The sequence below is a fragment of the Ranitomeya imitator genome, chromosome 1 (genome assembly GCF_032444005.1).
Source record: "Ranitomeya imitator isolate aRanImi1 chromosome 1, aRanImi1.pri, whole genome shotgun sequence".
NCBI lineage: Eukaryota > Metazoa > Chordata > Amphibia > Anura > Dendrobatidae > Ranitomeya > Ranitomeya imitator.
In genome coordinates this window covers 1,017,842,063-1,017,855,168 of record NC_091282.1, presented here as the reverse complement: position 1 = coordinate 1,017,855,168, position 13,106 = coordinate 1,017,842,063, and the positions used below count along the sequence as shown (strand labels likewise).

At 44.0% G+C, this 13,106-nt stretch overlaps 1 protein-coding gene across 1 annotated transcript in view; it reads left to right on the top strand.

The window, feature by feature from the left end:
• MGAT4D (MGAT4 family member D) overlaps nt 1–13,106 on the top strand; it is a 279,960-nt gene that overhangs the window by 118,661 nt on the left and 148,193 nt on the right. Inside the window, exon 6 of the mRNA XM_069743979.1 lies at nt 548–661. Within this exon, the coding sequence (XP_069600080.1) occupies nt 548–661 (114 nt within the window). The remainder of the gene's footprint in view (nt 1–547; nt 662–13,106) is intronic.

Sequence of the window (13,106 nt, the reverse complement as noted above, 5' to 3'; positions counted from 1 at the left end):
ACCATGGAGATTATTCTGCGATCATCCACAACTGTTGTCTTCCGTGGGTGCCCAGGTCTTTTTGCATTGATGAGTTCACCAGTGCTTTCTTTCTTTCTCAGGATGTTCCAAACTGTAGATTTTGCCACTCTTAAAATATTGTAGCAATTTCTCGGATGGGTTTTTTCTGTTTTCGAAGCTTAAGGATGGCTTGTTTCACCTGCATTGGTAATGTCTATAACCAAAATTAGAAAAATATTGTCTCTGTCCAAATATATATGGACTTATCTGTATTTCCTGAGAAAAGCAGCACTCAAAGGCAGAAGTTGCAGTGTTGCTTTTGCTTATGAAATAAAAGCAAACCATTTCTTGTAATGCATCATGAAGCTCTAGAACAGTGTTGATTAGTCCATTGAAAGGTTTTGACATCATGCCAGAACGTGTCTCTCCGACATTATTACTGATACTAAACTGCTATTACTACTCTATGCCAACAATACTATCCATTATCTGGTTTACCATATGACCTAGACTTGAACTTACAAATATAATTTGTTTTTTCTTGCAGTTTTCCACTTGAAATACAGTCTGGTGTGCTTGAAATTATATCTCCACCATCATCATTTTATCCAGATTTCTCAAATATGAAAGAGACCTTTGGAGATCCCAAAGACAGAGTGAAGTATGTAGAATTCCACACACAAAGCAATTATGAAAAAACGTATTTTCCGGCGTATAAGACGACCCCCCAACTTTTCCAGTTAAAATATAAAATCTTCTTAAAAGTCGGGGGTGGTCTTATACGCTGTATGTCGTCTTATAGGGCCGGTGACTAATGCGCCTTTTTGGGGGGGAGTGGTCCCGATGACGGAGGGGGCGTCTCACAGGAAAGTGTGAGTGGAATATGCCTCATTACCTCACATTGTAGCTGCAGCCAGCGTCAGCGTGGGGTGCTGGGGAGCGGCGGCGGCTGCTCCTCTTTGTGCCGCGTGGGTGCTGTGGGGCGGCGGTTCCTCTTGGTACAGCGTCGGGGCTCTGTGCTGTGGGGCGGCAGCGGCGGCGTATCTTCCCGCAGAGTCAGTTGGGGCTCCTCTGGCATCTCCTGAAAGCCCGGAGGCGCCGGCAGCTCCATTGCTGCGATGCGGTGGCCTCCGGGAAAATGGCCGCTGGGGGCGGCGCATGCTCAGATTCAGATCTCGTTCCGGCGTACAAGACGATTCCTGGCGTATAAGACGACCCCCGACTTTTAAGAAGATTTTCAGGGGTTAAAAAGTCGTCTTATACGCCGGAAAATACGGTATATATATATATACACATTTCACCCACTACGTGTCTTGGACACTCGCTTGGCACGGGATTAACGCATACAGGCACGGTTTTTCACACATAATGGTCCATTCAGTTTATTAAATACAGCATAAACCGTATCTCGAACAGTTCATTATATCGACATATCATAATATCACATACGGCTTTGCATAGCCTTCAGTGGTCACACTGGTATCTCTCTCCAGACACCAGATGACTACGCAGTTCAGCAACTGCCCTATGTTAGCACACAGTTTTTTTTCCCCGCACCTGGGGTTACCTTTAGAGTGGGCTCCTGCTCCACAGGTTGACTCCACGTCAGTCCAAGGTCCACAACAGGACCGCCCAGGTCGACGGTCTCACAGTGCTTCCAGGACGACTCCACTCCCAGGAACCTCCAACACTGACCGTCCAGGACCTACAGCACACAGGCTACTCAGTGCCAAAGCCCAACCATGTGCTATTCAGGAATTCCCAGGATTTCCAACACAGGCTTCCAGGGCCTTGCACTTGGACCACTCAGATCCAAACACAGGAACATGTGACCCACACCCTGGTCACATTATATACCTTTTAACCACTCCCCTGGGTGGGAGTGTGGATGTGTGGCTAGTTTGTCCCGCCCATCTCACATAACTAGCCTAGTAAGTCTCCCTTCATAACTATACAAACTCTTGAGGGATTACAGGTCCCAGAACAACAACATTGCATCAGACTTACCACGCAGACTCCCACTGCAACACATATCGGCCATTCACAACTCTGCCAGTCACTGTTTCATCACATTTATGCCTCCAAGCGCATCTTGAAGTGCACACACAGCGTCCCCTGGCTGTAACACTGGTCACTGCACCACAATATACATACAGTACAGACCGAAAGTTTGGACACGCCTTCTCATTTAAAGATTTTTCTGTATTTTCAGGACTATGAAAATTGTACATTCACACTGAAGGCATCAAAACTATGACTTAACACATGTGGAATTATATACTTAACAAAAAAGTGTGAAACAACTGAATTTATGTCTTATATATATGTCTGGTGACTGTGGAGGCCAGGTCATCTGTCGTGGCACCCCATCACTCTCCTTCTTGGTCAAATAGCCCTTACACAGCCTGGAGGTGTGCTTGGGGGTCATTGTCCTGTTGAAAAATAAATGATGGTCTAACTAAACGCAAACCGGATGGAATAGCATGCCGCTGCAAGATGCTGTGGTAGCCATGCTGGCTCAGTATGCCTTCAATCTAATATATAAAGCTGAATGTGTGTGTGTGTGTGTGTATATGTGTGTGTGTGTGTGTGTGTGTATGTATGTCCGGGATTGGCATCTGAACCATCGCAGCTACAGCCACAAAATTTTGCACAGTCACACGTCTGGACCCCGAGAGCATCATAGGCTATGTTGTGAGGTGAAATTTTAACCCCGCGCTTTCCAATTCACTAAACAATTTTGCCCCTATCTACATAATGGGGAAAAAGTGAAAGGAAAAGTGTTGGAGGCAAATTGACAGCTGCTAGATGTGAACAAGGGGGACTTAAAGAATGAGAGCGATGGCGCCAAAGAGTATATACCGTACAGTTGCTAAGGTGGGGGCCCCGACATGGGATACTCACCACACACGGGGATATGAACACACACACAAAATGCGCCACACACTACCACGTGCTTGAACACATATACCACCCTCAGCACACATTTCACCACACATACACCAACCTCGCCACATAAAAGTCGAAACACAAAAGTCGCCGCTCAAAACTCACTGCGCGCAAAACTCGCCACATGCAAAACTAGGCTCACGCAAAACTCGCCACACGTGCAAAACTCACCTCATGGAAAACTCGCCACACGCGGAAAAATTGCCACATGCACAAAAGTTGCAACACATGCAAAAGTTGCCTCACACAATACTTGCACATACTCAAAAGGCACCACACATAAAACTCGCCATGCGCAAAACTCGCCATGTGCAAAACTTGCTGCACACAACTTGCTACACTAACCTGTCACATGCAACTCGACGCACAAAAAGTTGCTACATGCATGTCACCACACAAATCTCATCTCACAAAAGTCGCTACATGCATGTAGCCACATGCAACTCAACACACACAACTTGACATAAGAAACTCGCCCTAAAACACACACAAGTCTGGTATTATCCTTCAAAAATAAAAATCTGATTAATAAGCAGACAAACTACAAGAGCAACAAATGTACCATATAGGAAATACGGCAGCTGTCAGTCACATGACCTGTCTATTATGTGTATGTGTGAGCTAATATATACTGCCGGGGGGGAGGGCTTCCTGTTGGCTGGGGATTTATCAGGCTGCCAATTTAGCTTACAAATACTGAGGTAAAAATACTGACCAAATAACGTGTGAACGCGGTCTAATACAGGAGGAGATGACATACAGATATATACTATGTACGGTGAGATGACACACAGGTATATACTATATACAGGAGAGTTGACATACAGGTATATACTATATACAGGAGGAGATGGCACACAAGTATATACTATATACAGGAGCAGATGATCTACAGGTATATACTATATACAGGAGGAGATGACATACAGGTATATGCTATATATAGGAGGAGATGACATACAGGTATATGCTATGTATAGGAGATGACATACAGGTATATACTATATACAGAAGGAGATGACACACAGATATATACTATATACAGGGGAGATGACACACAGGTATATACTATATACAGGGGAGATGACATACAGGTATATACAGGAGATGACATACAGATGTATACTATATATAAGGGAAATGACTAACATGTATATACTGAGGTGAAAATGAGAGGTGTGAGGTGAAAATGAAAAGGTGTGAGTGCAAAATGAGAGGAGTGAGGGAAAATAGTGGAGTGATCGGAAAATGACAGATGTGAGGTCGAAATGACAAGTGTTAGGGGGGAATGAGAGGAGTGAGGGGGGGAAATGAGAGATGTGAGGGGGAAAATGAAAGATGTGATGGGGAAAATGAGAGGCGTGATGGGAAAATAAGAGAAGTGAGGTGCTATAACTAACCACAGATATTTACTATGCCTTCAGTGTGAATGTACAATTTTCATAGTCATGAAAATACAGAAAAATCTTAAAATGAGAAGGTGTGTCCAAACTTTTGCTCTGTACTGTATGTTTCCAATCCTGGTATATATATCTTCCATGCTGAACCTATTCTGGTATATGCATTCCCCATCCTGGTATATAAAGTATATCCGATGTTCTTTAATGCATAAAAAAATTAAACTATTCTACTCGTCTTCCACCGAGTCCACGCTGCTCGGTGTCATCTTCTGTAGCTGGTGCAGAAGCATTTAACATGCATGTGAAGGGCAGCACATTACATCATTGCCATGCGCTGCCAGTGATTTGCAAACCGACATAAGCTTGTCAGCCTATTATTGGCCGGCAGCATGTATTGAATCACAGCACGAAAGCTAGAATGATGAACGATGACGACACCGCTCATCATTCTGGCTCTTGCGCTGCCCTCGTGTGACCCGGTGCCTTTGACCTGCAGTAACATATTGATGTCACAGCAGCCAGGTTCTCACAGAGCACAATGTGACAACCGGCAGTGGCTGCTGCACCAGCTTATGGAGCTTTGTTCTTTGAACGGGGCTCCATACATTGGATGAAGTAGACTATAATCGTCGTGGAACTTCTATTTTTGGATTATGGCTGATTGATGTGAATTGTTTATTTTTTTTTTAAATGTGTGAAAGAGGGAAATTGTTGGGAGTGATTTTACAAATAAATGATTTTTGTGTGTTTATTTATTTTGTCTACGGGGTTAGTAATGGGGGTGTCTCACTAGCATCTCTCCATTACTAACCCCAGGGCTTGATGTCAACGGCAGCTGCTGACATCAGTCCTACAAACCCATTACCTCAATTGCTACCGCACTAGGGCTATCTGTACGAGCTGACTTGGCACATCTAATGGATGCACCATTTCTGAGGGCTGGTCTTGTTATGCTAGGATGGGGCCAATATCCATGAACCTTCCCAGTCTATTAACATGAGCTGGTAGCTGTTTACGCAGCCTGTGCTGGTTAATAAAAAAATAGGGGGGACTCTGTTATTTTTTTAGGGTCCCCCCTTTTTAATAACCAGGAAAGGCTAGCAGGCATCTGTGAGCTGATATTAATAGGCTGGGCAGCTCCATTGTTATTGGGCCCTTCCCAGCACAATAAGATCAGCTCACAGATGTCTGCTTTACCTTAGCTGGTTATTAAAAATAAGTGGGCCCCTCTCCGTTTTTTCAAATTTTTATTTTTTAGCTGAATACATGTGCTCTAAACGACACACATTCTGTATTTTACATCTGTCTATCCATCTAAATATCTATCCTCTATCTTTACACGTTTAACACCTAAACGTTAGTGATGAGCGAATAGCATTGTTGCTCGGGTCTCTCAGCTGCATGATTTACGGCTGCTAGCCAGGCTGAATACATGGGAGGAATGCCTCTTTGTTAGGGAATTCCCACATATATTCTGGCTGTCCAGCAGCCATAAGTCATGCAGCTGAGGCGAGGAAAACTAAATGTCCAAGCACTACAAAATACTCGCAGATAACCCGAGCAACAATGCTATTCGTTCATCACTACTAAACATCTGTCATTTCTATTCTGCATTCTATTCCAGTAGATGTCATAATGATGGTGCCCACGGATGCCACACATATGGTACATACTGACACGCATAGCACCAGTACTGTTTTTTTCAGTACCGGAAATATCAGGATGTGCGAAGAAGTCCGAAGGTTTACAGTTTTAAGATTTTTTACCATATTGACATTTTTGTATATGTTTTTTATGATATACCTAATTTTTACATTAACAAAGCAGATGGTATTTGTTACATATGCGAAAAAGTCAATTTTGCATCACAAAGGCAAATGTTGCCTACTAGGATAAGGAGAGCCTACAACCTATATTTTGCCTGCAGAATAGGAGATCAGGACAAGAGTTGGGGTCCACACATATGCTGCAATAGATGTGCATCACATTTTACCCAGTGGTTCTATAGGCAGAGGCAATCTATGCCTTTTGCAGTTCCAATGATCTGGACAGACCCAACTGATGACACTATCAATTGCTGTTTCTGGATGGTACCCCCATTAGGAAAGGCATTTCAAGGAAGAAGTGGACTTTACAGTATCCAAACATTCCATCTGCAATATGCCCAGTACCACATACAGAAGAACTGCCAGTTCCAAAGGCACCAGATACTTTTTCAGTCAAGTCATGTGAGGAAGAAGAGGGTGCTTGGTGTCATGAAACATCTTCCTCTCATGACCCAGACTTTGTCAGCAACCTCAATTGAACCTTATCTTATAACATAAAGTGAACTGCATGATCTTGTTAGATATTTGGATCTGCCCAAGAATAAGGCTGAGCTCTTAGGTTCCAGGCTATAGCACTGGAATCTCCTAGTGGGTGCTGTTTGAATTTCTTTTTTCCGAAACCGTAATAAAGATCTTGTCCAATACTTCTTCATGGACGGTGATCTTTTGGCATGTGAAAACATCAGCAGTTTAATGGAAGCTCTGAAGATAAATCATACTCACATGGAATGGAGGCCCTTCATCTTAGTGTGTAACTGGTGTCTCCCTACATACCTGCTGAGGTTGGCACCCTAAAACTGTGCAGTGGCGCCCCTGATTGTCATCCGCTATCCCTCCCTCACCCTGGATGACCCTGTTTAAGGGATAGAGGGTACAGGAAAGATTAACCCCTTAAGCCCCAAGGGTGGTTTGCACGTTAATGACCGGGCCAATTTTTGCAATTCTGACCATTGTCCATTTATGAGGTTATAACTTTGGAACGCTTCAACGGATCCTGATGATTCTGACACTGTTTTGTTGTGACATATTGTACTTTATGATAGTGGTAAAATTTATTTGATATTACCTGTGTTTATTTATGAAAATAAACGGAAATTTGGCGAAAATTTAGAACATTTCGCAATTTTCCAACTTTGAATTTATATGCCCTTAAATCCCAGAGATATTTAACACAAAATACTTAATAACATTTCCCACATGTTTACTTTACATCAGCACAATTTTGGAACCAAATTGTTTTTGTTAGGGAGTTATAAGGGTTAAAAGTTGACCAGCACTTTCTCATTTTAACAACCATTTTTTTAGGGATCACATCACATTTTAAGTCATTTTGAGGGGTCTATATGATAGAAAATAACCAAGTGTGACACCTTTCTAAAAAATGCACCCCTCAAGGTTCTTAAAACCACATTCAAGAAGTTTATTAACGCTTCAGGTGTTTCACAGGAATTTTTGGAATGTTTAAAAAAAAATGAACATTTAACTTTTTTCACAAAAAATTTACTTCAGCTCCAATTTGTTTTATTTTACCAAGGGTAACAGGAGAAAATGGACCCCAAAAGTTGTTGTACAATTTATCCTGAGTACGCCGATACCCCATATGTGGGGGTAAACCACTGTTTGGGCACATGGCAGAGCTCGTCAGGGAAGGAGCGCCGTTTGACTTTTCAATGCAAAATTGACTGGAATTGAGATGGGACGCCATGTTGCGTTTGGAGAGCCCCTGATGTACCTAAACATTGAAACCCCTCACAAGTGACACCATTTTGGAAAGTAGACCCCCTAAGGAACTTATCTAGATGTGTGGTGAGCACTTTGACCCACCAAGTGCTTCACAGAAGTTTATAATGTAAAGTCTTAAAAATAAAAAATATTTTTTCACAAAAATGATCTTTTCGCCCCAAATTTTTTATTTTCCCAAAGGTAAGAGAATAAATTGGACCCCAAAAGTTGTTGTGCAATTTGTCCTGAGTATGCTGATACCCCAGATGTGGGGGTAAACCACTGTTTGGGCGCATGGCAGAGCTCGGAAGGGAAGGAGCGCCATTTGATTTTTCAATGCAAAATTGACTGGAATTGGGATGGGACACCATGTAGCGTTTGGAAAGCCCCTGATGTGTCTAAACATTGAAGCCCCCCACAAGTGACACCATTTTGGAAACTAGACCCCTCTAAGGAACTTATCTAGATGTGTTGTGAGAGCTTTGAACCCTCAAGTGTTTCACTACAGTTTATAACGCAGAGCCGTGAAAATAAAAATTCTTTTTTTTTTCACAAAAATAATTTTTTAGCCCCCAGTTTTGTATTTTCCCGAGGGTAACAGGAGAAATTGGACCCCAAAAATTGTTGTCCAATTTGTCCTGAGTACGCTAATACCTCATATGTGGGGGGGAACCACCGTTTGGGCTCATGGCAGAGCTCGGAAGGGAAGGAGCGCCGTTTGTAATGCAGACTTAGATGGAATGGTCTGCAGGCGTCACATTGTGTCTGCAGAGCCCCCAATGTACATAAACAGTAGAAAGCCCCCACAGGTGACCCCATATTGGAAACTAGACCCCCCAAGGAACTTATCTAGATGTGTTGTTTATAACACAGAGCCGTGAAAATAAAAAATAATTTTTTTCCCACAAAAATGTTTTTTTAGCCCCCCAAATTTTTATTTTCCCAACGGTAACAGGATTGATGTCCAATTTGTCCCGAGTATGCTGATACCCGATATGTTGGGGTAAACCCCTGTTTGGGCGCACGGGAGAGCTCGGAAGGGAAGGAGCACGGTTTTACTTTTTCTAGGCCGAATTGGCTGGAATGGAGATCGGACGCCATGTCGCGTTTGGAGAGCCCTTGATGTGCCTAAACAGTGGAAACCCCCAATTCTAACTGAAACCCTAACCCAATCACACCCCTAACCCTAATCCCAACTCCAACCATAACCCTAACCACACCCTTAACCTGAACATGCCCCTAATCCCATCCACAACCCTAACCCCAACACACCCGTAACCCCAACACACCCGTAACCCCAACAAACCCGTAACCCCAACACACATGAACCCCAACACACCCCTAATCCCAACCCTAACCTCACCCCTATCTCCAACACACCCTTAACCCTAATCCCAACCGTAACCCTAAACCTGACACACCTCTAGTCCCAACCCTAACTTTAGCCCCAACCCTAACTTTAGCCCCAACCCTAACTGTAGGCCTAACCCCAACCATAGCCCCAACCCTAACCCAAGCCCTAACCATAACCCTAGCCCCAACCCTAACTCTAACCCTAGCCCCAACCCTAACCCTAATGGGAGAATGGAAATAAATAAATTTTTTAATTTTATTTATTTTCCCTAACTAAGGGTGTGATGAAGACGGGTTTGATTTACTTTTATAGCGGGTTTTTTAGCGGATTTTTATGATTGGCAGCTGTCACACACTAAAAGACGCATTTTATTGCAAAAAATAGTTTTTGCTTCTCCACATTTTGAGAGCTATAATTTTTCCATACTTTAGTCCACAGAGTCCTGTGAGGTCTTGTTTTTTTTGCAGGACGAGTTGACGTTTTTATTGGTACCATTTTCGGGCACGTGACATTTTTTGATCGCTTTTTATTCCAAATTTTGTGAGGCAGAATGACCAAAAACCAGCTATTCATGAATTTCTTTTGGGGGGGCGTTTATACCGTTCCACGTTTGGTAAAATTGATAAAGCAGTTTTATTCTTCGGGTCAGAACGATTACAGCGATACCTCATTTATATCTTTTTTTATGTTTTGGCGCTTTTATACGATAAAAAATTGTTATTTTTACATCGCTTTATTCTGAGGACTATAACTTTTTTATTTTTTCGCTGATGATGCTGTATGGTGGCTCGCTTTTTGCGGGACAAGGTGACGTTTTCAGCTTTACCATAGTTATTTATATCCGTCTTTTTGATCGCGTGTTATTCTACTTTTTGTTCGGCGGTATGATAATAAAGCGTTGTTTTTTGCCTCTTTTTTTTGTGACGGTGTTTATTGAAGGGGTTAACTAGCGGGACAGTTTTATAGGTCGGGTCATTACGGACGCGGCGATACTAAATATGTGTACTTTTATTGTTTTTTGTTTTTATTTTTTTAGATAAAGAAATGTATTTATGGGAACAATATATATATATATATATATATATATATATATATATATATATATATATATATATATATATATATATATATATATTAGCTATTGAGCCCGTTCTACGCCCGGGTGGCAAGCATTTATATTGGTATATGGTCTCCATCCTGGTATGTGCTGCTCCATCCTGCGTCCCCATCCTGTCATGTGCTGCTCCATCCTCTGCGTCCCCATCCTGTCATGAGCTGCTCCATCCTGCGTCCCCATCCTGTCATGTGCTGCACCCATCCTGCGCCCCCGTTCTGTCATGTGCTGCTTCCATCTACACCCCCGTTCTATCATGTGCTGCTTCCATCCTGCACCCCCGTTCTGTCATGTGCTGCTTCCATCTACACCCCCGTTCTGTCATGTGCTGCTTCCATCTACACCCCCGTTCTATCATGTGCTGCTTCCATCCTGCACCCCCGTTCTGTCATGTGCTGCTGCCATCCTGCACCCCCGTTCTGTCATGTGCTGCTCCCATCTTGCGCCCCTGTTCTGTCATGTGCTGCTTCCATCCTGCACCCCCGTTCTGTCATGTGCTTCTTCCATCCTGCACCCCCGTTCTGTCATGTGGTGCCCTATTCTGTCATGTGCTGCTCCCATCCTGCGCCCCCATTCTGTCATGTGCTGCTGCCATCCTGCACCCCCGTTCTGTCATGTGCTGCCCTATTCTGTCATGTGCTGCGCCCATCCTGTGCCCCCGTTCTGTCATGTGCTGCTCCCATCCTGCGCCCCCGTTCTGTCATGTGCTGCTTCCATCCTGCACCCCCATTCTGTCATGTGCTGCTCCCATCCTGCGCCCCCGTTGTCAGGTGCTGCTGCCATCCTGCGCCCCCGTTCTGACATGTGCTGCTCCCATCCTGCGAGCCCGTTCTGTCATGTGCTGCTTCCATCCTGCACCCCCGTTCTTTCATGTGCTGCTGCCATCCTGCACCCCCGTTCTGTCATGTGCTGCCCTATTCTGTCATGTGCTGCTCCCATCCTGCGCCCCCGTTCTGTCATGTGCTGCTGCCATCCTGCACCCCCGTTCTGTCATGTGCTGCCCTATTCTGTCATGTGCTGCTCCCATCCTGCGCCCCCGTTCTGTCATGTGCTGCTCCCATCCATTTACCCCATACGCTGCTCCATAAAGGTTTATGGCCCCCATCAGGTGACGTAAGTAAGGCTACGTTCACACTAGCGTTGTGCGCCGCTGCGTCGGCGACGCGACGCACAACGCACCGAAAAACGCGTGCAAACGCACGCAAAAACGCTGCGTTTTTCGACGCGTGCGCCGTTTTTTGACGAAAATCGGACGCAAGAAAAATGCTACTTGTTGCGTTTTCTTGGTCCGACGCTAGCGTCAAAAAAGACGCACGTGTCGGAAAACGCAACAAGCAAAAACGCATGCGTCCCACATGTTAAACATAGGGGCGCATGATGCGTGCGTCGCCGCTGCGTCGCCCGACGCTAGCGCGACGCACACTAGCAGAACGCTAGTGTGAACGTAGCCTAACAAATAGCTGTGGCATGAAGTGCCACAGCCTCATGGCACAGCAATTTGTTACTTACACTACCTGATTCTTTTCCGGCGCCATTGTCTTGCTCCTCCCGGTGCCGGAATCGGCGCCTGCGCAGTCCGCGCTTACCGGCGCCATTTTCTTGAAGACACACAGGAGGAGAAAGACGCACCAGGAGGAGAAAGACAATGGCGCCCGAAACGAATAGCGTAAGTAAAAACTTACTATGGCGGCGGATTATTTGCATAATCAGGGCACATATGTAGACGGCGTCCCCGTGCTCCCGACCCCCTGCTCTCGGCGGCATTTTTTCTATAATGTAACGCTAGGAGCGTCGCGCCTGCGCAGTCTATTAAGGCTTCGGACAGAGTGACGCTCCCAGCGTTATATTATAGATATATATATATATATATATATATATATATATAGATATAGATATAGATATATAGATATATATACAGTACAGACCAAAAGTTTGGACACACCTTCTCATTTAAAGATTTTTCTGTATTTTCATGACTGTGAAAAATGTAAATTCACACTGAAGGCATCAAAACTATCAATTAACACATGTGGAATTATATACTTAACAAAAAAGTGTGAAACAACTGAAAATATGTCTTATATTGTAGGTTCTTCAAAGTAGCCACCTTTTGCTTTGATGACTGCTTTGCACACTCTTGGCATTCTCTTCATGAGCTTCAAGAGGTAGTCACCGTAAATGGTTTTCACTTCACAGTTGTTCCCTGTCAGGTTTAATAAGTGGGATTTCTTACCTTATAAATGGGGTTGGGACCATCAGTTGTGTTGAGCAGAAGTCTGGTGGATACACAGCTGATAGTCCTACTGAATAGACTGTTAGAATTTGTATTATGGCAAGAAAAAAGCAGCTAAGTAAAGAAAAACGAGTGGCCATCATTAATTTAAGAAATTAAGGACAGTCAGTAAGAAAAATTGGGGAAACTTAGAAAGTGTCCCCAAGTGCAGTTGCAAAAACCATCAAGCGCTAAAAAGAAACTGGCTCACATGAGGACCGCCCCAGGAAAGGAAGACCAAGAGTCACCTCTGCTTCTGAGGATAAGTTTATCTGCGTCACCAGCCTCAGAAATCGCAGGTTAACAGCAGCTCAGATTAGAGACTAGGTCAATGCCACACAGAGTTCTAGCAGCAGACACATCTCTACAACAACTGTTAAGAGGAGACTTTGTTCAGCAGGCCTTCATGGTAAAATAGCTGCTAGGAAACCACTGCTAAGGACTTGCAACAAGCAGAAGAGACTTGTTT